Source organism: Berghia stephanieae, chromosome 4, assembly GCF_034508935.2.
Source record: "Berghia stephanieae isolate SIO BIC M18660-M18661 chromosome 4, UCSD_Bste_1.3, whole genome shotgun sequence".
Classification (NCBI taxonomy): domain Eukaryota; kingdom Metazoa; phylum Mollusca; class Gastropoda; order Nudibranchia; family Aeolidiidae; genus Berghia; species Berghia stephanieae.
In genome coordinates this window covers 54,032,896-54,060,259 of record NC_088363.1, presented here as the reverse complement: position 1 = coordinate 54,060,259, position 27,364 = coordinate 54,032,896, and the positions used below count along the sequence as shown (strand labels likewise).

The 27,364-nt window shown below is 36.7% G+C and overlaps 1 protein-coding gene across 9 annotated transcripts in view; it reads left to right on the top strand.

Annotated features, from left to right (window-relative positions):
- The window catches only part of LOC144970831 (uncharacterized), a 171,315-nt gene extending 147,441 nt beyond the window's left edge, over positions 1 to 23,874 (top strand). For 7 of the 9 annotated variants that reach the window (XM_078910899.1, XM_078910903.1, XM_078910901.1 and 4 more), the window contains 15 exons: positions 8,250 to 8,385; positions 8,943 to 9,035; positions 9,247 to 9,497; positions 10,036 to 10,176; positions 10,598 to 10,675; positions 10,928 to 11,020; positions 11,519 to 13,691; positions 15,161 to 15,377; positions 15,957 to 16,116; positions 16,917 to 17,130; positions 17,854 to 18,087; positions 18,600 to 18,821; positions 19,547 to 19,942; positions 20,836 to 21,041; positions 21,575 to 23,874. In XM_078910899.1, coding sequence (XP_078767025.1) covers positions 8,250 to 8,385; positions 8,943 to 9,035; positions 9,247 to 9,497; positions 10,036 to 10,176; positions 10,598 to 10,675; positions 10,928 to 11,020; positions 11,519 to 13,691; positions 15,161 to 15,377; positions 15,957 to 16,116; positions 16,917 to 17,130; positions 17,854 to 18,087; positions 18,600 to 18,821; positions 19,547 to 19,942; positions 20,836 to 21,041; positions 21,575 to 21,667 — 4,707 coding nt within the window. In that variant the 3' untranslated portion in view covers positions 21,668 to 23,874. The remainder of the gene's footprint in view (positions 1 to 8,249; positions 8,386 to 8,942; positions 9,036 to 9,246; positions 9,498 to 10,035; positions 10,177 to 10,597; positions 10,676 to 10,927; positions 11,021 to 11,518; positions 13,692 to 15,160; positions 15,378 to 15,956; positions 16,117 to 16,916; positions 17,131 to 17,853; positions 18,088 to 18,599; positions 18,822 to 19,546; positions 19,943 to 20,835; positions 21,042 to 21,574) is intronic. The other 2 variants (XM_078910905.1, XM_078910904.1) reach the window with 1 other exon arrangement.
- Positions 23,875 to 27,364: the final 3,490 nt, after the last annotated feature.

Genomic DNA, 27,364 nt, shown 5'->3' with positions numbered 1-27,364 from the left:
CCTACGTGTTGAGTTTGTTGTGCATTGTGTTGATAAAATTAGATAGATAACGAAAAACGAATCTTGGGCCAGACAAATTGATTTTATCAAATTTGTTTTGTTTTCTTTCATTTTATTAATTTGGTCTCTCATTTCTTTTCCTTTGTAAACTTTGTTTTTTGGGGGTTTTTTTGGGTTGTTGTTTAAAAAATAATATTATTATGTCATCGGGAACATACAGATGGGGGGGGGTGTGTGTGTGTGTGTGTGTGTGTGTGTGTGTGAGAGAGAGAGAGAGAGAGAGAGAGAGAGAGAGAGAGAGAGAGAGTCCCATTGACCTCGCCTCCCTCCCGTTTCTCTCCTCTTGTCTTTCACTCGCCACACTCTTGGTCGTGATCGAAGAGAGAGAACCAATATTGTGCCAATATCCGGCTTCCTCGAGTCAATGTGGTCGCCGTGCGGGCTGTCCTATTAACATTTCAAAGACGAGAAAACGCGACTGAATATCACAATGATAATAATAATAATATTAATAATAATAATACTAATACAATGACAATAGGCTAATAATGAAACCGCATTATCTCCCTTTGGCATTCACGATCACCACCTCTCACTTCAAAGTGTTCTCCGAGATCAATTCAACATTGACTGACGAAGGCTTCTGGTTACGATGTAACAGTACTTCACCACACTCTCATTTCCTTTATAGAAATACTGGTCGTGTTTGATTTAGAGATACATACTTAAAGAATGTAAACTACTTGACAGATTCATATATATATACCGGGTTTACCAAACTCTTTCATTGTAGGTTCAATACAATTTATTATACAAAGCGTAGTTCAGTGTAGGCGTTAAGAGTTGCTTGTTATCCTTTTGATAGGTTGGACCGTGGTCTATCGAAACTTATCTTTTTGCTCAGTGTAAATAAAACCAGTTGCCCACTATCTTCAAAACGATAAATTAATTTTGAAGAAACAAAAACAAATTAAATAAAAATATAAATCCTGACTGAAAGATATGGTTGACTAAAGTTGACAATTGAAGGAATTAAGTCAAATGGTTGCCAGTTCGACTCTATCAATATTATTCTAATTTGCCGAGAAATACCTATATTTTGTAATGCATTAAGATTAACATCATTATCTCCCTTTGATATTAGTGTTCGTTACTTCTCATTTCCATCGTCCTCAATATTAATATCAAACTGTTGGCGGCCTCGATAATATCGCAGTCAGCATCCGGTACCTTGTATCATCTATTATATAAATACTGTTAATGTACTTTCTTCGTGTCCGGCTTGAAAACTGTAACCCGACAATTTGTTGTGGATTTATTAAATTCTTTATGTAAGGTTCGGTGGTGAGCGGGGTGAAGCCGGCAGTAGCTCAATTCGCAAGGCGTGGAACTTATACGCTTATTAGTGCAGGTTGAATTCTAGGAAATGACTTTCCAAGACTCCTCTCCACTCAGCATTTAGTGGTAACTGGGCCTAATTCAGACGGGGAAGAAAGTGCTTTATAATAGATCAGCATCCTAACTAAAGTGTTTCAAGCACTGTGAACATTTCCACTTCACGCTATACTGATACATTTCGTCGTCTTTGAGCCCATAGATTCTCTCATCTCTTTCACCCCCCCCCCCCCCCCCTTTTTTTTTTTCCTTTCTTTTTTCTTCTCTCTTCACGCTGTCTATTCTTTTCCGCACCCGCCTTCCATTTCTCTTTTCCAACAACCGCTTCTCCCTATAAACAATCAGTCAAACAAACAAACAAACAAATAGCCCCGTCTCCCGACGGGCTTTTCTGTCTGAGCGTTGATATCGATTATTAATTTAGGGAAGCTGTGTAGATTGGAAAGGGGAATTAAGAGGGGAAGAAGATGCGAGACAGAGTGAAGTGATGAGCACTTAAACTCTCCGTTGCTCGTTGTGATTGTTATTTCCTCTTTTCTCCAGCGTCGACTGTTTGTTGTCATTGATCTGGTGTCTCTCCAATTTAGATAATTGTCTGTAGTACCGCCTTTGTCTAGCTTTATTGTCAGGGGTCCTTTATACAAGAAATACACTTTTTTAGAGCTATACTACGATAAGTTTATTACGGTTTCTAGTGCGTTAAACGACAGTAACTTTTGTTCGCTCCCCTCCCTTTGGATAAGACACTAGTTTATCGCCAAGTATGTACTTTCGCCAGATCGGACAGCCCCAGCCATCCAAACATGGATGAGTGGGTCGGGGATTATAGAACTCAGCTGTACTCTGAATTATTATTTTTTTAATAAAAGAAAAAGGTGGCCAGAAAACGCGTTCTAATTCTTCAAATATCGATCGATTAAAATGACTTTCATCTTACAAAAACTCTCAAAACCTTGGACTTTAAAAAAAAAACCCGTGAGCTTTTATATAGCGCAATATCCACCAGATGTGCTCAAAGCGCTTTACAAAGGATCCTTGACCAACAGCAACACGTAACATGTCGAACGAGACATGACGCCTGTTATGCGATAATACATTTTTTTCACCGACAGAGACAAAGCTGTAAACGGGCAGATACTCATTTTACACCTGAGTACAGTGAGAGAATGTGAATAAAGAGCCTTTTCTAACAACTATGCGCCGAGCGAGGCTCCAACCCAGGACCTTTAGTCTCTCTCTCTCTCTCTCTCTCTCTCTCTCTCTCTCTCTCTCTCTCTCCCTCTCTCTCTCTCTCTCCTCTCTCTTTCTCTCCTACTCCTTCCTCCCTCCTCTTATCTCCTCTCTTTATCTCCCCCCCCCCCACTCTCTCTCTCCTATCTGTGCCTTTGTGTTTGTAAATACAGAAACTTACCAAAAGATTATACAATTATGTGCGTGTGTGCACGTGCCTGCGTAGGTGCACGTGTGTGATGGATGTTTGTATAAACTGGTGATGCAGCATTATGTGCGACTGGGTGGGGTTCCCGACCTCCCATATTGGGCAGGGAGGTACTTGCTGTCTTCTATCCCCCTGTATCTGTTTTCCAATTGCTTTCTCTGTCTTTGTCTTGGAATGAGATTAATTAGTTTTGTTTTGACCCTGGCCGGAGTCCTTAGCTGTGAGGGAAACAGTCAAATGTATAGTTAGATTTGAGAGATTATATTTTTTTTCCTTGTAAGTCATCTCTCTGGTGTACTGTTATTTTTTTTTTTAATACATGACTGGTAAACATTTGAGTGTATTCCTCTTGTGCTGGTGTCTGGGTGAAACATTTAGGTGATCTCAAACTAAGTACTTTGATAGTGTATCCTTGGACTCTACATCTGTTTCCTATTTCTACCACTCCCCTTTGTGTTCCTTTTTCTAGGGTGCTTTAAAATTGTAATTCTGAAACTTTTTACTATCCAATTGTCTTCCCTTTTACTGGCGCTGATATGACCTTAATGTGTTGCCAATGCCGGAAAACCCTTAAAAACAAACATACATTATGTGCGATTACTATTGATATCCCATGTTCTTCTAGTGCTTGAATTGTTCCTCCTTTTGTCTCGTTGTCTTGCATATTGGGCACATGGCGTGCTGCCTTTCAATCACCAGGCTAGGACTTCATATACATGTACTCTATAGATGTCACTGATCACCAGGCCATTCAAGGCGGCACGCTTGCGACGAGATAGCGTCACTTATTTCATGCATGTTAGCTGCATGCGATGCAAACTCCATGCATTGACGACAATGACAACTTTAATGGAGAGAGAGAGAGAGAGAGAGAGAGAGAGAGAGAGAGAGAGAGAGAGAGAGAGAGAGAGAGAGAGAGAGAGAGTTATGTTGACTTTGTGGTTGGGGGGGGGGGGGGGGGCATTTGAAACCACAGATGTTATCGTTTAAGAATAAAGAATTTATCTTTAAGAATATTATTCAACATAATTTGCTCGTCGTCACCACCCATCAACATCATCGTCATCATCATCATCACCACCATCGTCATTATGACCACATCGATCAGAGCATCAAGTTATGTCAGTGTGATGCAGCCGCCTAAACAGGAGCATGAGACGCCGGGGAATCAAGTGATACAACGCCGTTGGAAATGTTTGATGCACTGCACGCAGTGCAGCGACCCGTGAGCAAGGACGCGGTGACACTGATATTATTTTGGCACGGGGAAAAAGGGGTTGGGGGGGGGGGGGGGGGGTAGTAGTGCAGGAAACTTGATCTTCCAAATCAAGGGGAAGATTAAATTCAAACGCTCCCGACTTTTATTGTTTTTTTTTTTACTTTTTTTTTTCTTGCGGAGGTGAGGATGATGGTATTGTGGTATGGCACTCGTTTTCGGATCGGAAGGTCCTGGGTTCGAGCCTCGCTCGGCGCATAGTTGAGTCCTTGGAAAAGGCTTTTACTCACGTTCTCTCACCGTACTCGGGTGTAAAATGAGTACCTCCCATTTACAGCGTTGTCTCTTTCGGAAAAAAAAAACCCTGTAATATCGCCTAACAGGCGTGTTGTCTCGTTCTACGTATTACGTGTTACTTTGTAAAGCGCTTTGAGCTCATTTAGTGGACATCGGCCTATATAAAAGCTCAAGTTTGAAGTTTGAAGTTTTGGTTTGTGAATAAAAGAAAATCAGTCACTCACTCATACAATATTAATAAAGCCCCACGAATCTTTCGTCGCCGGTACTTTCCATCGTGTCGTTTCGTGAACTAACTTATCTAAATCTTTTTAAAATGAGCTGTAATGCAAAAGACGTGGGCCTAGGATGTCCTGAGGGATGAAACATACCATGAAGGAACGAATGAGTCGGAACTCGAATGAATGAATGAATGAATGAACTCGATAAAGGAATGACTAACAAATTGTAGGTCAATCTTTAAATGATTTCACAAACTCTTAACCCCAGCTCAAATAGAGTTTAAAAATCTAACAAGAGGAGAAAGCTATGTTAGTAACATGACGGGATACAATGTTACCGACGTGATTATGTATAACACTATCAATTCCTGTGCCAGATAGAAAATTTTTCTGGTCAGAGTTATTTTCTTTCTTTTTCTCTTTTTTAAATTTTATATTATTTATTTTATATTAAATTTTATAGCTTAATGGTACTATTATAATACATCCTGTGTTATGTTAAGTTGACTATTATCACTGACAGAATGGGTCACTATGATTAAAAACGCAAAACTCTGACATTGTGTCACCTGGCTAAACTCAGTTGTGAATGGGTAGTAACGGACTTTTTAAAGAGTGTTAGTTAATAAAGTACTGCAGAAGAGGTAGTTTCAGATGACCTGCTGGTAGAATGAATGCAATGTTGGGCATCGAATAATAAGAAAATCAGTCACTCACTCATACAATATTAATAAAGCCCCACGAATCTTTCGTCGCCGGTACTTTCCATCGTGTCGTTTCGTGAACTAACTTATCTAAATCTTTTTAAAATGAGCTGTAATGCAAACAGACGTGGGCCTAGGGATGTCCTGAGGGGATGAAACATACCCATGAAGAGAACGAATGAGTCGGAACTCGAATGAATGAATGAATGAATGAACTCGATAAAGGAATGACTAACGAATTGTAGGTCAATACTTTAAATTGATTTCACAAACTCTTAACCCCAGCTCAAATAGAGTTTAAAAATCTAACAAGAGGAGAAAGCTATGTTAGTAACATGACGGGATACAATGTTACCGACGTGATTATGTATAACACTATCAATTCCTGTGCCAGATAGAAAATTTTTCTGGTCAGAGTTATTTTCTTTCTTTTTCTCTTTTTTAAATTTTATATTATTTTATTTTATATTAAATTTTATAGCTTAATGGTACTATTATAATACATCCTGTGTTGTAAGTTGATTATCACTGTGTCACTAGATTAAAGAACTATGTAGTCACTGGCTAACATGAATGGTAGTACACTTAAAGAGTTATAAAAATACTGCAAAAGTTGATTTCGATCGACCTGCTGTAAATGATGCAAAGTTGGCTCGAAAAATGTGGTCTTGAAACTGGATTTTTAGATATGCTATGTTTTTATTATAATTTTTCAGAGCCACTCTTTATATACCTTCTGTTGTGAACTACATTGCACTTTGACATCAATTTATGACTTGAACCTGTCTTTTGTATATTACTCAGTGATAGTGTATCCTTTTAATATGTCAGACATGTCTCGTTCCACTCCTATTGATAGTTTCTTTTGTAAAAATTGAATCATGTAGGGGAGATTTTTACGTTCTTTAGATACTCCCCCTGTTTCCACTTATAATTTAATCCAACTGTAATATTAAAGCAAGGCCAAACAGTAGTTTTGAATAGGATCCGCCCGACCGTGCCTTCTCTTTTATATATAGAGTTCAGTTGCGACTGGGTGAATTCAACGTTTTTGTAGCTGTCTCTATCTTCGTGTTTGGTTGTTGGGCGGTCGATGCGATGCAAGCAAGCGGAGCAGCAGAAGCAGACGGTCGGCCATCTTGAATTGCTTCGCCCTTCCAGTCGACAGGAAGGCATTTTAGACGAGCCTCGACAAGGCCCGTGATTCGTGTGTGTTGTAAAGACTGTTGTTTTGTTATCGAAGGCTAGTGGATTACTTGAATCTGCCGGACTAATTTTGCTTTTGTTTATATTTCATAATGGATTTTAATACAAGAGTAGCCGTGTGAATTTAAGATTGTTTTGAGGTTTGTTGGTTGTATTTTTTGTTATTATTTCCCTTTATTTGCCCCCGCAAATTCTAGAAAAAGATAGACATAGAGCCTAGAATTCGATGCATGTTTTCAGCCTGCACTGCACTAACCGACTTTTGGCGACTGTGTAAGGTTCAAGCAAGGATCTGCGTTGGTTTTCTTTCCGTGTCTCAAAGTGCTTTGATTATAAACGTCATGAATGAAATGAGTCGATTAGTAATGTTTATATTTGTGGAATGTCTAGACTTCTAGACAGGAGAATCGTTCACAATAATACACAGCACGGCCATCGTCACCACAGCCGTGTAGTTTCGGTTTTGTTCTTTGATCCTACTGCTACTGAGGCGAGGGGTTGTTGAGGGCCTAAAACTAAATTGATCTCATAACTTCGCTGATTGAACAATTCATCGTGATGTTGAAAGAATTAATGTTTTTATTTAGATATTGGGTCAATCACATGTATTCAACAGCAGTTCAGTAGTGAGTTCATAGTCATAGGAATTTCTAGTCGGAACTTAATGAATGGTGTCTTCTTGTTTGGAAAGGAGAGTGAAGATACCTCCTCTTTCTCTCTCTCTCTTCCCCCCCCCTTTCCCCCATACCATCCTCCCCATCTTTGGATGTGTGCCCACATCAATATTTTGTTGACGATTGGGCACTAAAATATGCTTACGATTGTAACATAAAAGTCAAGAACGATGCAACTTAGAATCAATGATACTCAAAAAATTATCATTACCAGGTCTCGACTCTCCCTCCTTGCTTATGGTTTATGTCTTTGCTCAAATAAAATTAAATGCCTAAACAAATCTATATTATTATCCCCCCAACTACCCAAAGAAAAAGAAAGTCATGAATGAAATCTTTGACAGCATTTATTTGCTCTTTTCAAAGTGTTTAATTAAACAATAACACTGCGACATAAAAGAGTATTTGAATGAATATTAGAAGGTATAATTGCATCATGAAATCTTCAAAAACACTCCTGTCTATAAGCCAAGAACACATCTTTAGTATTTAAGTGGCCCTGGAAAGTTGAACATTCATAAATATTTTATATGTTTGCTCCCGACAGAATGCCATCAAACCAGCAGCACTAACATGGTGATCAATTACACATCCAGAGAATTAACAGACTGACCTTTTTAAATTCACACCTGATTGGGCCGATTTGGAACATTTGTAGTTTCATAAACGACAATAAATGTCATTCATTCTTAATGCAAACGTTATTGAAACCCAATGATTTTATTTCACATTGCTGTTGTAAGTTGAAAACAGTCACTGCAATAAATAATATCCCTGATAATTGTAATAGGTCCACATTTCTATATAATTATCAGACATTAGACGAAATAACATTTAGAGATCCCACTCTTGTTTTATTGTGATGATTTTATATTGAAAGGCATGGAAGCTGGAGGACAAACATATCTTGTGAATTTAAAAATGAGATGGTGTAAATTGTCGTCATCAACATTATCAATATCAATATAATATTGATCTCTTTTTACAATCCCCCTCCCCCATTTCACATGTAGTCCATTCTGGGATATTATGACACCAACATTGTGTGCACAGCTTTAGTTTATTGATTTATTTTACTTTTTAAAAATTTTCCCTCAGAGTGAGCTTGTTGAGTTTTATTATTTCTGGAAAAAGTCTCCTGCTGCAAATAATTCCAGACCAAACTACAGGTGTCGTCACCGAAGGCAGTTGAAACGACAAAGTCCTCGGACAAGTCAACCTGACAATTGTGAAGGTACAACAATTACATTTAATTTTTGATATATTTTTTTAAAGTAGTTTTTAAAACATCCTATTCATTTATTAATATTTTCAACCAATTCAAATCAGTTTGATGGTCACATGATGACAGCATTGGAAGCTACAGTTTTTTACTCAAATTTCCCAAATAATGTTTTTAACATTGAATAAATTAATACTACTTGATGTTCTGCATGGTGGAGAGCAAATGTTGAGCACAGTTGATCTTTAAAAAAGTGTGGAAAGAGAGCCAGAAAATATGAGATGTATAGAAACTCCTAAAATCGAGATGAATCAAGATCTTTTCCTATCATTGCATAATTCAGTTAAAGAACTGAAAATGGATTATTTGATGGCAATGCAAATAAAATGCAGTATGTCCAAGTCAGTGATATTAGTAGTTCAGTTTAACAAGACTAGTAGATTACTGGTAAAAATAAACAGGATTACAGCAACCATTTTTATATAGACTTCAGGTAATATTTTGCATACAGGGTTTTTATAAACAAATCCTGTTTATGACGTTTGTGTATATTCTATTTCTTCACCTAGCGAGTAGTGGCAGTGAATCCGGAGGAGAAGAATCAGAGGAGAGTGATGCAAGTCGAGATGTAACCACTATATGCCAAGTGTGTTACACCACCAGTAAGTTTATGCTTTTGCTAGTTTTGCTTCTTCTACCAGCTTTTTTTTTTAAAGCTTAAAAACAAGTCTAGTTGAATAAGGTCACAATTTGTTCTCATTAGCACATTTGCATTTCATCATCGTCATCATCATCATCATTAATTTATGAAAATGAATAATAATGGCAATGATTAGAAAGATGCTGAAAATGATTTCAAATTTATATCTGCAGCCTCCAGAGACTGGCATAACACAGGCAAGGATGGTGGTGTGGTTTGCTCCAAATGTCATGTAGTATACAAGAAATATGGAGAGGATTCGTCATCAAGCGGCACCACAGCCAACAACAACAACAACGTAGAGTCCCCCTCCCCTGTCACGAGCTCCCTGACATCCCCCTACCACTTCCGACCCGTCCCACAAGACGAGGATTCTGCACCGCCTTCAAAGCACAATATGCGCACACGGCGCAGCAATAATTCAGTATGTTCCTTAATGTTACTTTTATATCTTATATTTTAAACCTATCAATTGCTTTATCATAATTTATGTAATCCTTCTTGTTCTTAGTTTTCCATACATGACCAAATGAGATGCCTATGTCTGCCATTTTTTTGTACTGAATCAGGTCAAAATTCTGTAAATATGAAAACCAGTCTATAGTCGGAAAAGTTTGATTTTGTATGTTGTTATAACTACATTGAGCTATCTTTTATTTTTAGTAAAATGCATTACAAATTTTCTTGATCTACTTGCATATACTTACTTAATCCTCTTCTGGTCTTGCGGCACACCAGACATCTTCATTTTTTTGCAGTGGCTGTATTCCAGGTCTTCCTTTTTTCCTGGCACTGAAATTAAATTAAAGTGTAGCAATTTCCGTAAATCCCCTAAGAAGAAAACAAAATATGAATAAAACATTTGATTCTGATAAAAAAAAAACAACCCAAACATAATGTGATGTTTATAAGCTATTTCAGATTTTTAATGGAAAACATTATTTTCTTCTGTCACCATTCAGGCATCGACAAACGGAAAGAAAAAAGATAGAACAATCAGTCCTGACACCGAAGCCAACGGTAACAGCAACATTACGTCCTCCAACTCAGGAATCAATAGGAGTGACAGGAACAACACCAACGACAAAGATAACGAAGATAAAGTATGTCTCCTCTCCTTTGTTAAATAGGAATCAAAGCGCTATTTTACAGTGTACGATAAACTGTGCAAATACCACTTGTGGTATATTTTAAAAAATTTATCTTGTATTAAAGCTCAACCACTCCCCTACACTTTTGACAGAGACAAACCAAACTCCCTATATTTGGTGTGAATAGTTATCTAATCTAAACACACATGTTAAGTTTATTCCAGAAGCTGCATTGTATTTTTATTTTTCTCAAGATCAACCATCTCACACTTGCATAAATAGAGTCGAATGCCCTCGATATATTAGAAAGTATAATCAGTGTCACATTCTTTTCTTTCTTTTTTTTTAAATTGAAAAAAAACATTTTAAAAAAAGGATTTTCACTTTCTCTCTTGCCATTTTATTTTTTATTGTAATTTGATTTTTCAAACAGAAATCAAAAGATTCTACATCAAAATCCAAGAAAAGAAGATTTGACGTGGAAGAAGAGACCTCAAGGAAAAAGAAGAAGGTGAGACATATTTGACTTGAGGCTATGACAAGCATAACTTGTATTTTTTACGATGTAGAAGGTACAAGGACATTTGAAATAAAACATATTTTGATGTAATGATAATAGATTGGGAGAAGTTAATTTCAATTCAATGATATCTGGTTGCAATGGTAGGAAATCATTGTTTTAATTAGAATCCAAATCTCCACCCTCACCTCAGTGAGTTCAAGATAGCAACATTGTCTTAATTGTATTTTTCTATCCCCTCAGGATCGGTCAGATTCTGATTCAGGCAGTGAAAGTGGTTCTGTATCAGGCCCTGAAGGTCTGGGCAACGACAGAGAATCTGACACAAATAATCAGGTAATTAAATCTCCCAATACCCTCCCTACCATCCTTATTTTTTGTAATTAGATACTGCTTGAATTGAACATATTTGCACTATAGTTGTATTATTTACTACTGCAACAAATCTCATAAAATATTAAAATTCTTAAAGCTTTTTAGATATTCTCAACAATCAATCCCTTATTTCTGGTGGGGTTCCTGGCTTCTATAGTGGGCAGGGAAGCCTTAACGTGTCTTCTATCCCCTTATAGCATTTTTTCCAATTTGCTTTCTGTCTTTGTCTTGTGAGATTACTTGTTTTTGTCATGGCTGGTAGGAAAAGCCTTCAAGCTTTTACTGTCTTCTTCAGCAAATTTAATCGTGATAATAAAGTTAATGATATTTAGAAGTTTGTGAAATTTCAATTAATATTCTATGACAAGGACAATCATCATCTCCATTAGTGCCTTGATTTGTACAATTTTTGTTTCATTTAAAAAGAAATATCAATATTTTTCAATATCATTTTCTCAGGAGGAACTGAGTGACAGCTCCAGGCCATCAAGCCCCACCAGCTCAATTGAGCCAGTGAGACCTCAGCCTACCCCATCATCATCATCAGCATCACATGATAACACTACTGGTCCAACACCAAGTCTAGTGAGCACAGCTGGCAACTCATCCTCTCCATCCTCAAACTTTAGCACTGTTCTACCCAAAGACAATTCAGTTATTCCTCTGACTGGCACTGGCTTGCACATTGAAGGAAGTGGGACAGGAAATAATAGTTCCCCGTTATCCAAGCTCATTTCTACCAGTCAGCAGGCATTACCTATTGTAGGTAATAGTAATAATTCTATCCAACCACAGACTAATCCTAATCCATTCACTAATCCAGCAGTGTCATCTGGAACAACTGGATTAACACCAGGTGCTTTGCAACCACCTCAATTAACAGGAATACCTCCTCCTTTATCATCATCATCATCAACACCGTCGTCCCCATCATCGTCAAATACATTACCACCTGGCATTCCTCCATCGTCCAGCCATATACGAAATCTACAACAGCAACAACAACACCTCTCTCAAAATCCAAACCAGTTTATCAGACCACCCATCGGCATAGGCCCAGGTGCTACTGGTCACATATCGGGTATCGGCACAATCACAAACGCGTCGGGTAGTGTACAACATCCTATAGGCAGCATAAGTGCCAATAACACTTCGGTAGCGTGCAATTTCTCTCCTTTAGTCATCCCATCCCCTGCTCTGAGCAGAGCATCTTCAACTGGAACATTTATCCCTCGTACAGAATTAGCAGTTCCCTCTTTGTCAGCAAACACAATTTCTGCTTCTTCTGGAACGGACTCTGTTGCGAATTCGTCAACAAAGACAAGTTCCCTTTTGTCATCAGCTGATTCCTCCTCCTCCTCAAGAATTCCACCTAGTAATAGTAATACCAACAATCCCTCTGGAAACAGTTCAACGACGACCGGCAGTAATAATCCATTCTCAAGAATGCAACAACAAGAACAATCATCCTCATCAGCTACCAATGATGAGCAACAAGACAAAAAGCCATCCATACCACCAACAACGTCACTCCCCCCTCACCCAGCTGGAGTACCCCCTCACATTCCCCCAACTTCATTTCTTCCTGGGGCACACCCAGGTCCTGTTGGGTTCTCCCCCTACCATCACTACTACTTCTCACAACATCCAGGAGCTCCCCATCTGCCACCACATCTTGCAGCTCTTCACCCAGCAGCGGCAGCAGCTGCTGCTGCAGCCGCCGCTGCAGGAACACCGCCATCATCCTCGTCATCATCCACCCCTTCATCCGGACCAAGCCCCCTATCAACTGCACCTCCTCCAGTGCCCAGCTTAGTTCCCATCAAAAAGGAAGTGCATTCACCACCTCCTCCTCTAAAATCATCAACAGACATAAATAAATCACAATCAGATCTCTTGTCATCATCCTCATCACCATCAACATCATCTCTACATGCACTTCACAGATCCCTTCCTCCACCAGATGGTGCCATGCCTAAACTCCCCCCAGGTTTTCCCCAAACCGGTCTCCCATCCACAGCCCCCCTCCCTCCACCACCTCTTACCGTCATCGACCACAGGGACAGTACTTGTTCTAACAAACCACCAAATGATGATTTATCCAAATCTGTTGCAGACCATTATCCTAAAGACCACAGCAGCAGTGGTGGTATTCGGGGCTTGAACCCATCCCCCCACAGACCAGAGGGTGGATTACCACCCTCTTCAGCATCGCTTCTACACCAATCTCGTATGGACAATAATCTAAGTATTCTAAGTGAATCGAGAGAGATTGGACTCAAAGCAGGAATTACTCCTCCATCATCTTCACACCCACCACCATCGTCGTCTTCATCATCATCTCATCCATCCATCAAAGAAGAACCCAACAACCCTCCTCATCATTCTCTCCCCCCATCAGCAGCTGCAGCATTCCAACCCTACCCCCACCACCACCATCATCACCATCCTCATCTTCCACCAAACTCTCATCATCCTGGTTTGCCACCACCATCGTCGTCATCACAGCAGCCGCACCTGCCACACGGATCATCAACAGCGCCACCACCATCTTCATCTTCATCAGTGCTTCAAGTCCCTCAACCTCCACATTTATCTGGTGGAGATCACCATCACCCACATCACCATGGCGGTAAGCGTGACACTTTTTGTTTTTTAAAATGATTCATATTTTCTTTTTTAGACATCTGTCTATATAAATCCCATTGACGTCTTATATTATAAGTTTTTGTTAAGGAGACTGATTTTTATATGCCATTCGCTTTTGGTTTTTGTTGGAAGTAAATTTATTTGTTGCTGTCTTTATTGGTTCCAACTTAAGATCAAAACATAGTGCCTTGACTGGGTGGGGATTGTGACCTCCCATAGTGGGCAGGGAGGTACATGGTGTGTCTTCTATCCCCCCATCCCTATTTTCCAATTGTTTCCTGTCATTGTCTTGGAATGAGATTACAGAGTTTTGTCCTGACCCTTGCCGGAGTTCCTGGGAGGGAAACAGTCGAATGTATAGTTATAGTTTGGGGAGATGAATTTTTTTTCGCTTGTAAATCATCTCTCTGTTATGCATTGTATTATGTTTAGTTTACATATTATATTATATGATTGGTAAACATTTGAGTGTATTCCTCTTAGTTGGGACCTGTGCTTGTGTCTTGATGAGACTTTTAGGTGATCTCTACTTTGACGGTGTGCTCTTGGAATCTACATATGCTTCCTGTTTGAATCCATTCCCCTTTGTCTTACCTTTTCTTTTGTCCTTTAATTATAATTCTAGAACTTTTTACTATCCCATTTTCTTCCTTTTTACTGGCGCTGATATGACCTTAATGTGTTGCAAACGCCGTAAAACCCTTAAAAACAAAACAAAAACATAGTGCCTTGAGATCATCATTCATGATACCATTCGTATAAATTTTCTCCTTTTTTATTCATATAAAGTGATGGTCATTCTATCCATTATATCATTAAATATTGTTGTTAAAAATCTGTAAAGGCGTGAATGTGCCAGACAAAACAAAAAGACATACAATACATACAAGAACAAAAAAGCAGCCTTCTCTCACTGGGGGATTGAACCTTTAACTTCTTGATTATTCTACAGAACAATTTGATCGCATTCCTTTTCCTGTACCAATGTCTAGTTGAGATAGAAATTTCGTTGTTTACTCCTGGATTTATTTCTGTTCTCTGTTTGAACTGACCTGCTTTTGTCTTACTTTTTCTCGGGTTTTGGTTTGCATTGATGCACCTGGTCTTTTGGACTATCCCATCCCCTCCTTTTTCATTAATTTTTATTTTCTTAAATAGAGTCACCAAAAAATTAATCTTTTCTTGTACTTTGGATAGAATTTGTATATATTATATATTATACAGATACTTTATGAATATTGGCATTTATTTCATTGATTTGCATGAAATGTGTGAGGTTTAGATAAAATACAATATAATTTCCTTAGGAATAAACAGTGTCTTCAATTTAACATTCCGTTTTACTCCCTTAAAAATATTAAGATAAATATTTAAGTACTGAAAAGGGTCATTTGGATGTGGAAAATGCATCCACTTATTTCTGTTCCTTTCTAACTAACTCTGCCTATCCAGGAGTCCCACCTCACCACATGGATCCCAATCACCACCCTGGCAATGGAGTGCTCGGCAGACCATCAGAGCTCATTAGCTCTATCAAGAAGGAACCAGTCGCTCCAGTTGAGGAGATTCATGTTGAAGATGATGATGATGAACCATCTGGTGGCTCCACCACTCCAGGACCTCCCCCAACCATCTGCAACAGGGAGTTCTACAAAAGTAATTCAGCCATGTAAGTATCTTATTTTATTTTGTTGTAGTTGTTCTGACCTGCCACTCATTTAATACGTCTATACAGTTTTTGCTTATTTTTTTAGGGGGAGAGGGGTTGAGAACTGTTCTTTGTCTGTTGTTTCAAGTTTTTATGTTAGAATTATACTTATACTCTTGAATATTTGTTTACCAGATTTAAAGGTTAAAATTCGGATTTGATTAAAACATATGCTTTAAATAAAGTAATGAAGTAGTTTTGCTGCAAACTTGGAAATCAAGGTACATTTTGTGTGGAACTTAACAGAGGATAGTTCAAGTGTTTCCAAGTGGAATTGTACCAAGGAGCAGTTAATTGAAAGTGTGGTATGATAAATTGTGGATTTTTAGAAAATCAGTAGGTTAAAAAAAGAGCTTATAAACGTAGAAGAAATTGATGTGCATTTTAAAAAATGAATAAATACAGAATTGTGACAATTGTTTTCTTTGATATATATAACTTTGTCTTCTGTGAAAATAAAATAATGATAATATTTTAAAAATCCTTCACATCGTGTCCAGTCATCACACCTTATATATATTTTTATATTCTTCATGACAGATTTGTCAAAGTGTTTGATCGTGGAGAACGTAATCAGTGTTCCCGAACAGACTTTATATTCAAACCATTGTCTGGGTCCAACTTGGCCAAGAAACGTGAGGAGAGAATTAGAAAGGCTTCACATTCTTCTGCCTCCTCATCCAGTGCTCGGGAAGAAAAGGTAAAAAAAAATTTTTGAATTGGGTCAGTGATTACTGCTGGCCTCCATAAACAGAGATTACTTTTTTTTTTGGTCATATTAATATAGTAAAAGCCATAAGGCCCATGAAGCCTGTCCCGGTTTCTATAGCATGAAATGGGCAATAGCAATTCCTTGTTACCCTTTGAATAGGACACTAGGCTATTGCAAAGTACTTTCCTCCAGATCTAAGAGACCTAGTTACCCAATCATTTCTGGGGGGGGGGGGTTGTTATTGACTTCATCTGGGATAGATTACAGTCCTTTTGGGCGTAAACCGAGTTCTCTACCAGCTCAGCTATTCCTCTCCTCCCAGGGAATAGAATTGTTAGAAATCTTCTATTTTTTCCAATGTGACCCACTGCGGGATGAAATGTATAATTTTCATATTAATAGGAGTGAATGTGGTTTCAAAATCTAGGGATGAGAAAAAAATTTCATGTTTTTTTTTTTTTTTCATTTTGGTAGTTTTATCTTTATTGTCTTTGGTTCACCCTGACTGATTGCAAGATATTATGTTCTTTCAACGTATTCAGTAGTCTTTTTTGAAGACAAATTTTGGTCAAATTCTGATTTTTCATGACAGATTCTGATTTACTAAGAAAATGATGGAAATTTGTCATTTCTCCCTACTTTAGAACATTATAAACATGTCCAAAATGACAAGATAATGGCACTGTATAACATGTCACATTAGATCATTTTCTGTATAATAACTTTCTAGAAGTAAAATATAAATAATATTGGAGTTGTGAGCTCATTCTTTCCTATTGTTGTTGCAGAAGCGTGTTGAGACGCCACCAAGAGCCACATCTGCATCGGAGAGTCAGAAGTCTATGTGCAGTAGCAGTAATAACCCCAGTACAAGTAGTAGTAGCAGCGCCCACCCAGGGCATGGACCCCCCACCCCTTACCAAGACAGACACACGCCAAGACAGTTCACAGACACACCTGCACTCAGGCAGTTACACGAATACGCCAGACCTCATGTTCTCAGTGAGTGACTTTTTAAAATACCTGCTTTAAAGGAATACTGTCTTCTACTATTACAGGCAGACTTCCTCTTTTACAGGTTAAAAAAATTTCTTTTTTTTTTTGGGAATTACACTTTGTTATTTTGGTCTGAAAGTTATTCATAATCCATTGAAGAAGGTGATTAATATTGTGGGCCTTTAAAATTGTCTAAGGGAAAGGACGATTCATTAAATATTTACATAAAGGAAAGTAAATCTAAAGAACGGATGTACACTAGTAGTAATAATATATAATCTTCTGTAACCATATTATTTTTTGGCGAAGATGTCATCGGGTCAGCAGAGTCTTTTCGGCTTTGTCTGTTGTCCTTCATAAATTCTGTCATTGCAGAAACTTCAGTCGCCAAAGCTAAAAAAAAGGATTTGATTTGTAACACCGCTGGCTTGGCGTTGAGCAATGCTTGCACCCTCTCTGTTGAGGAACTCCGGACACTACACAGGGTGACCCAGGTTGAAAAAGGCAATGAGTGAATGAATTATATTTTTTTATTCGTTTTGATTTAGATCGATGGACCAATACACTTGCCTTCTTTTTTGATAAATTGCCAAACTTCACGGGCCTAATGGCTCAAAAGGACTTTGTTACTACCTTAACCGATGGTGATATAGGATGGAACTGGTTATTAAGTACTTATGTGAGTCATTGAAGGAATAATTGATAACCTTTTTCCAATCTCCTCTTCAGATTCCGATCCCAGAGCCGGTCCCTATTCCCTGGCTGGTCTGCAGCATCACCCCCATGTAGACCCCTTGATTGGATACCGCTTAGGGATGTTCCCACCAGGATCCAGGGAGAGGCTGGAGTTGGAGCTTGAGAGGGACAAAAGGGAAAGGGATGCGAGGGAGAGAGAGATGAGGGAGAGGGAGCTCAGAGAGATGGAGCTGAGGGACAAGATGGAGCTCAAGCCTGGTATGTATGGTGAGGAAATCTGATGGAGAATTGTAGCATATTGCTATATTCGCCATTTTCAACTACTATTATTATTGTTGTTATTATTATTGTTATTATTATTATCATTATTAAAAATATTATTTTTGTCATCATCATCATCATCATTATTATTATTATTATTATTATTATTATTATTATTATTATTAGTATTATTATTATTAGTATTATCATTATTAACAAATGATAGACTATTAGTTAAAATTTTGTTGTGCTGTTTGTTTTTTGTTAAATTTTTATGTCTTATTTTAACTTATCATATATATGTGGCTCTAATTAGATTATGAAATGAATGTTACAGTGGTCTCTATCTTTAAATGGTGTAGAAACGTGACCTTGAAGTATGATGAGGCAATGGATGGAACTTTGTATGCCTTAAAGATTCAGACCACTGTATTAATTTGTTAACCTGTTCTACTAAGGCTAAACATTATTCTTCCATGTTTTAAAAGAGGATATGTATGAATTTTGTCTGAATTTAGGCTTGGAGCGTCTGCTGCCCCCAGGGGCCAGTCAGTTGACGGATGCAGCATCGTGGTTAGACTTACAGCGACGGATGGGATTTCCACCCACTGCAGCCGGACCTCTTGTCCCACCTGGCCATTCCCCAAGTGCTGTTGGGTCTCATGTACCTGGCGTGTATCCTCCATCCAGTCTTGCAAGTGACCTCCTGGCTAGGGAGAGAGAAAAACTCGACAGATTTGGTATGCCTCATTTTAATATATTTTGACGTTAACCCTTTATTAATGGGATTTCTCTCTAACAGTAGGACCTGTCTACTTATAACTCTGGCTTCATTGAATTATTGTCTTTATCTGTTTCTTATCCTATTCTATCTGCTTAGAGGATAGCTCCTCTTATACTTAACTAGTTCTAGAATAATTGCAATTATATTAAATGGAAATAAAATAATATGAGAAGCAAGGACATTCTTCTTTTATACTTCAGACAATTCTTAGAAACAAAATAAATCGTGCCCAAATAGATATTAATATATCCCCCCACCAACCCATTAAAATAACCAATTAGAGATTTTAAAAAAATTTCATATTGAATGGAATAGGTTGAATTTAGGTTATAAAAATATGTTCTTCTGTGTACCATAGTACAAACAGTTTGTTTTCAGGAATACCACTGCAATATAAATTAATTATATATAAATTAAAAGATTTCGCAGCCATTAATCAAAGTGATAGCCAGTCAATAGAGTATTAACTCAATTTCTCAACCACAATCCACTGAAAACTTTCTGAATTGTCAACTGTCAGATAGGATACGAAATAGAGCATAGAATAATAAAGGAGTTAGAAGTAATTGAATTTATAGATATTGGAGGTATGATGATAGATGCTCAATTAATAATTTTGTACCAATATATATTAGATCTTGAATTTATAGCTAATTATTTCATATTCATCTATTCCACCAGGTCTTGCTGCTAACTTGCCCCAACTAGCAGCTGATATGTCATATGCCTCGGCTGTGGAACGCCTGTCTCAGGAACGGCAGGCAGCTGAGAGACAGGCCCAAGCTGAGCGTGAGAGAGATCGTGAAAGACTGGCTGCTCTTGCTGCAAACGATCCTAGCGCCAGGCTTCAACTGGCCAGTGCAGCAGCTGCTACCCAACACGCCCACACGCATACTCATGCACACTCTCACACACACCTACACCTACACCAGCAAGAAGTAGCAGCGCATGCTCAAGCTGTGGCACAAGCACAGGCTCATGGTCTCACCCCTCCAGCTTTCCCCCTAGCCCTGGCAGCTGGTGGTCATGGTCCTCCACTGTATCCTCCACATCATCCTTTGGCCGCCGCAGCCCCTGGTAAATTATTTTTATTATTTGATTTTTATTGCTTCATTGAGGGGCTCACTAACCAACACTGATTTTTATCAATGTATAGCTTTTTGGGATCCAAATATGACCATATTTTGAATCATTTTAGTATGTATTCAGATTTTTTAGAGGAAATATGTGAAAATGACATTGAACAGAGAAATGAATGGTGACTAATTTAAACCATCAAACCAGCATGATTACTTCCTTCTTTCTCTCCATTTGTATATCACAAATTTTCACATGCAATTTGTACATAATAGGCTTCAACAGTCGTGACGTCACTTCCCTCTTAATGACGCATAGTAACTTAGTAACTGGTTCTAAACTATCGGAACAATGGCGGATGCCCTTATAATACTTCTCCGACAAGCATAAAAGTGCATCCAGAGGAGAAAAACATAAATCTGATCATGTTTTGACTTTTATACATTATGATCACATGACATGTGAAAAAGTTCTAGCCAGCATGAAGAATAAAAAGTACCGATTTTCTATGTTTATCTGCTCGTTGCTGGGTGGACGTGACATCAGACTATTGAATCCTATTAAAAAAATGAAAATTGTTTAAAAAAGAGTCAAAAATGGAATTGAATTGAAAGGTGGAATCTGCTACTACAATTATTTTGTTCTCTTGTATTATGTTGTATCTTAGGAATGAGAGATTGTCTATAGATACCTTCTAGAATGTTATTCAGATCTTGAGTTGGCTTAGGCAGGGTTTTTTGTTTTCAACCTTTCTGCTCTATGCGGATCATTCTTGAAAATATAGCATTTAATAAAAAAAAATTGATCATACATCATATATATAATATATACATATATATCCAATTTAAAAATTCTGATTACAATTTTTAAGATTCTGATCATCTCATTCACAGGAGCACCAGACCCTATAGGCGCAGGAGCTGGTCCCAGTGCTTCCTCAGGGATGCCACCCACTAGCTCTGCTAACCCCTTGCCTGTGCTGCCCCCTGGTGTCATGCATCATCCACTGCTAGCAGGCATTAGCAACAGGGAGGAACTGTTACAAAGAGAAATATACAGTCGGTCAGGGCACTTTATCGACCCAGCTTTGGCACATCAGGTAAAGTTTAAATGCGCACTAAAAAGTTTTATAACAAAGCGTGAAGGATATGAGTTCGACTACCCGCCTCGCTGTGTCGCCTCGAGCAAGTCACCTCGCCCTAGCTCAATTTGCGGTCCTGAAGACAAATTTCCCCATGGGGATGAATAAAGGGATCTTGTCAAATCTCGTTTTCATTTCTTTCTTTCAAAGTTTTAGCTTTACAACACTGTTTTGGAAGATTGTTGAAGTAATTTAAATGTTCCTCAAAAGTCTTAGATCACAAAAAAGTTTGAAAAGATGGGTAGTTATTGAAACTTTCATAAGAAACTTTTTTTTTAGAATTTTTATTTATTTTTTTTAAAAATTACTATAAAAGATTCATTATTATTCCTCCATTATTTAGTTTTAGATTTACAATTAATCCAGAAATAAGTTTTCATCGGAAGAAGAAAACCAGATCAGGAAGTAAATAAAGGAAGTTCGTTGGAACAAATGCCAAGCGTAGCTTTAATACCCAATTGTATTATTTTTTCTCTCTCTCAATTTTTCAGCTTTCAGCGCAGGCTGCAGCACACGAAGCCCTTCAAAGACAGATTGCCATGGAAAGAGAAAGGTTTGGCTCATCAGGACACCTGCCCCACTAACTCAAACCAATATTGGTGGTCAGGCCAGGCCAAACTATGGTGCTATTTTATATTTCTTACATTCAGTAAAAACGAGTGTTTTGCTCTCTGTTTTTGTTGGTATTGTTGATATCATGACATTTTATTATAGTACTCTTTAATTAATCCTATACCATTGTAGACTACTTTCTCATGCCACAATTTCCTCAATACTATATAAACCCTTTACTGATGGGATTTACTCTAACTTGTTGTTAGCCCATAAAATTTTCAATACCAGAGCATTACACAGTGATGTAACTATGGTTGCTTCATTGTTAATTCCTTTTTGGTGACAAGGGCTTAATTAACCAGTTATCTGTCATCCTCTGGGAAGACACCTATTTAAAGAGTACAGCAGTTACTGGTTAAAGGGTTAATTCATCATTTAGGTGGTAACGTAAATCTGATTATGTTTGGATTTGTGATGTTGAAACGTGGCTTATATATATATAATATTAGTTTTACTTGCCAGTAATCTCTTTCATAGATGCATCACGTTACAGCTCTTATAGAAAGCATTTAAAAGTTGCATTTCATTAGGTAGGGTGAGTTGAAATCAAATTGTTTATAAACCAATTTTCACTCTGGGGCTAAAAATAAATGTTTGTTGTATTCTACAGAATTATGAAATGAAATTCTAGAAAATCAGAAGTTATTAACTTTAAACATGCATATTTAATGGAATTATTTTTATTTTTTTCTCTATCAAATATGTCTGAAAATGAGTGAAGATTTGACAACGAAAAAAATCATGATGATATATGTTTATGTAACTCTCTCGAGTACATTTGAATGGAAAATCTAACAAATTTGTTCAATTTCCAATTATGGTGAGTGAGATTGTCTCTTTTAATCCTTAATTTACTATTTTATAAGTGAACCTCTTTCATCCAGATTACTGGCAGGGTTGTATATGGAAAAATTGTATGTGCCATATAAGGACATTTAAAATTGTCACACTTTGTATGAACCATGACAATCCAATAGATAAAAGTGAAAGCAGGAGGTCTGAATTGTATATACTATATGCTTTTTGCTTTAATTCCATTCATCCCTGAAAAGAAGAACTTGCTTGTATTGTCTGCTTTAGGTAAAAGTCAGACACACTGTGCCAATAGAAATAGTGTTCGTATTTGTCATAGCTGTGAATATCTGATATGGTAGGCTATCATTTCATTTGGATAAATTTATAACAGGGACTTCTCTTATCATTCTTTTCAAAGACTTATAAAGTAATGGAATGTTTCCTATAATATCTTGATTCATACTTTACCACTCATGACATTATAATCCAAATATTGGAATTGAGATTGCAGATGCAAATTTGAAATTCTTGCCCATTGCAAAGCTGAAAATTCTTCGAATTGAGAAATTTTTATATCATTTTTAGATGTCCAAGCATGTTGTTTCACCAATCAGCGTAATAAACAAATGATGCAGCATTACTGGCTTTTGCCAATGTCAACTCTTTTATATTTATAGCAAATCTTATGTCCTAAGTGAATTAACAATTTTTTAGAAAATCTTAACGCTGAATTATCGTATTATTATTTTGTTTGTTTTTTGGATTGGAAATTTCTATCTTATTTTTACACAGGTTTTTTGTCCTGAAGGTTGGAGTTACTGGAAAATTTATATTTTGTTTCGCCTTTATTAATGAATGGCATCAGTCATGAACTGTTTTCGGGAAAACCTAGCTATGCAGGATATTGAAAAAAATAAAATACCAACAATATAACTGTCCAATGGGCATGATGACGCTATGGCTATGATCGACAAAATAAGGCATTTCATTTGAAAGTTTTACCCAATGTCTGTATAGATGAGTTTGACAAGAAGTGAAGTGAGTAGAGAAATGTCAGAGGACAATAGAGAATAAAAACTGTTACTACACGTTTGCCTGGCCACGAGAGGGATGAGCACTATAAAAGATTTTGCAACGGAAGCAATAAATAGATACGATGACATGGATAAATCAACGTACTACAATTTTACTGATTTTATGATGGAAGGATTTCTGAAATACCAGTATCACTCTTTATACAAGTCTTGCAAAGGCGATTCTGCCTAAGATATAGTTCACCTATACTACTAAGCAAATTGTTCTCATATTATTATATGTTGACCACTTCCGACAAAAATCAATTATTTCAATGCATCTGAGTAATAAACGTCACCAATGCTGTTAATATTTTTCACATTTTATTTAAGTATTGCTTTATAAAGTTTTTAAACAGTTTTGAAAACTGAATCCTGAAAAATCACATACGAGTCAATTTATTAAAGTTGCATACAAAAGTTCACATTCAAGTAATAATGATGATGATAGCATCGTCATCGTCATTTTCACCATCATTATTCATTCATTCATTCTTGATGATGTAAATAAGTATTGTTGCCTTTGTTGATAGCATAGCCACAAACATTATCTAGCCACAGCTGAAAATGAATCTGACATACACCAGTTTTGCTTTTATCCGCCAATCAGACTCATTTCAAGAGAATTTATGAGGGTTGTTGTTATCCAAGCATGGCCATGATAATCAGTTGAAAAGAGAAAAAAAACCTCAACATTTTCTCAAAATGGTATTTTGTCGGGATGATTTAGATGCTAAAAATTGAATTTACATTGGAAAATATGAGACTTGGGTTGAATTAATTTGCTCAACGCCTAGTCTGTTGTCATCCGATTTAAGGCACTATAGAAATCATTTATTATGAAAAGAATTTCTTGAATTGTAAAAGTCCTACCATTTCATATTTCAGATCATTTAAACTCTATTTTTACTCTTGGACATGTGGATCACAACAGCTCAGTAGAGCACTCGCTTCACACACAAAGGGGCAGAGATCGATCCCGTTTGTAGTCAAGATTTATTTCTGACCCTTCTGTCCACCCAGCAGCGATTGGGTAGCTGGGGCTTTTAGGCATGTATGTGATAGACGACTGTGCTATTCCCAGCATAGCAAGCAATTGCTATCATCTATTTCACAATGAAGAAACTGGGATTAACTCTGGCTCCAAGGGCCGAATGGCTCTGGGCTACTTTTTTGGACATGTGGTTTACTCTTGACATGTTAGATAGAGATGATGATTCATATTTACAGGGTGGTTTTACCTATGACAATTCGTGCTGTTCTGAAAACTAGTTTATAAGATAACTAACACAAGGAGAAAAGAAAAGATAAACAAAAAGCCCTTAAAATAAAGGACAAGCGTAATTATTATAATAGAATTACCTGTTCACTATCTCTTTTTGAGGGTGATTAGTGTCTCAGGTTTTAGGGATAATTAGCATTGACGCACTCCCCTTGCCCCTCCACCCACTTTTTTAAAAAAATAATTTTATTTCTTTCTTTTTACATAATGCGTAATTTGATTGCATGTTAATGCAATTTGAAGTTCAAGTCCATGTTCTGTCTTCATGTAAATAATGCATGATTAATGATTTGAAAAAAAAAAAAGAGAAGGCAATGAGAATGATTTTGGACAAATACACACCCCTTTCACATCTTTATTTCATTCTTTCTTCCTTCCTTAATCTCTTTCAAACTGATGTATTCGTCCATTTTGACAAACAAAAAATCATTTTCAATTTTCTTCTTTCTTTTTTTTTTTTTGGTTTGTTAAATATTTAAAAATAAGTACAGCTTTAGTCAATTGGCACTTGTTTGCTTGCTTGATATATTTCTATAAAAATGCCTTTACAAGTTATAATGTTCACAATGAAAAATGAAGTATTATTGTAATTATTTTAATTGTTATTATGTGTGTTAATATGTTTCCCAGACGAAGGCAGGAGGCCGGGTGCTAAGAATATTGTAATGTGTACATATAGATAATGTAAATAGCGAATATTGTTACTGTGGGAAATTTGTCTTATGTTGACGTAAACGAATTGTATTTTACAATGGTTGCTATGGAAACTCTCATGTTGACATTTAATCTTTTCTTCTTTTTTTTTTTTCAATTTTTCGTCGTTAAGAAATAAACTGCAAATCAGTTTTTTTATGCACACAATGACAATTTTTGTCATTTAAGCTTTTCTTCATTGCACACGATGTATGTAAAGTATTATATGGTTTTAGGTTTATTTTCATTATTATTATTATTTTAATTTTTTTTTAGATTTTTATTTCTCTGCTTTTCAGATGCAATAAAACTATATTCTTACATAATATTACAATTTGTATATTTTGCACAACCATCAAATGTTCTCAATAAACCCTTTGGTCAAAATGTTATTTATATGATGATTAACATTTGCCTGTACACGCTCTGGAACAATTTTGAGTTTAAATGTTTCACTAGATGGAATGCTATCACAATTATAATATTGAGGATATATTATTTTAAGTAAGAGTCGGAATTGCTTTGTGAATAGATGCATAATTGATTCGGTCCTGTTGCCATTTAATCTTTTGTTGTAGTTCGATAATCATTATCACCATCATCATCATCATAATCATCATCACTGTAGTTGTAGAATAGGAGTGTTGTGTTTTCACTATATATGTATTGTTACAAATTAACTACAACTTCTTTATTGAAGCAAGTTCAATTACATCATCACAACTTGTCTATATTTTGTGAAAATCTATAACCGACTACTATGCATTGTTGTCAATATATTTGACTTGTTTCAAAATATTATATACGTTTGTTGTTTTTCGTTTTCTTCAAATTTTACACCCCCATCCTTGTATATTTACTGTTTTTATGAAAACTAATGCAATTCTTTTAATTTCATTTTTTGGACTTTGGACAACATGGGTGATTCCTGTTGACATCAGGCATCCTGTTTGATGGATTATCTATATTTCTTCATGGAATGCCTTGGTGACGGGATCTAATAGTGCCGTTGCGAAAGGGTGTAATTTTTTTAAAAAGTTTTCTTCTCTGAAATGAGGTTTTGGTAAATTTTCCCAATCTTTCTTTCTCTTATACAAAAAAAAAAAATTTTTTTAAATGTTTGTCTCCAGGGGAAAGCGTGTACATTCTAAAGCCGCTATGTTTTCTGTCGCAGTCAATTCATAGCTTTATATTTATTTTTATTGTTATGTTAAAAATATTAATCTACATAGATATGACTATTCGGCACCAACTGTTACTAGTTTTTGGGTTAAACTTAGTTTTGTAAACGCTGTTTCACTCCTTAAAGCCTTAAAGCTCGTTGGTTGTTGTATTAAGTTAAAATATTAAATTTCCTTCTGGTCACAGTGTCCTGTACATTTTCATTCAGTCCCAAGTTGACCATAGATGTTACAACCATGATTGATCATGAATAGGCAATAAAACAATTGAGTGATTTTCATTGGCAAATGACCATGTACAATCGTGTATATATTGCTTTTTAAAAATATATATATATATAAAATTATTGTTGTCGAGCGCTATAATATAAACGTTATACATACCATGAGATGTGTTGAAAAGAAAAAGTTTGGGCGAGAAAACTGTGTTCAGATGTTAATTCCGATTTACAAGTGAGGTTTATGTGATTTTTTTTTTCAATTAAAAAGACAGTTACGTGCACGTGCTCAGGGTAAATAGTTTCTGGGTTAAGTTTTATACACTGGATTTATCTGGGTGTGACGTTATGGATTTTGACTTCCATCTTGTATAATCTTCAAATTTTATATATAAAAGGGATCATATCTGTTATACACGCTGGC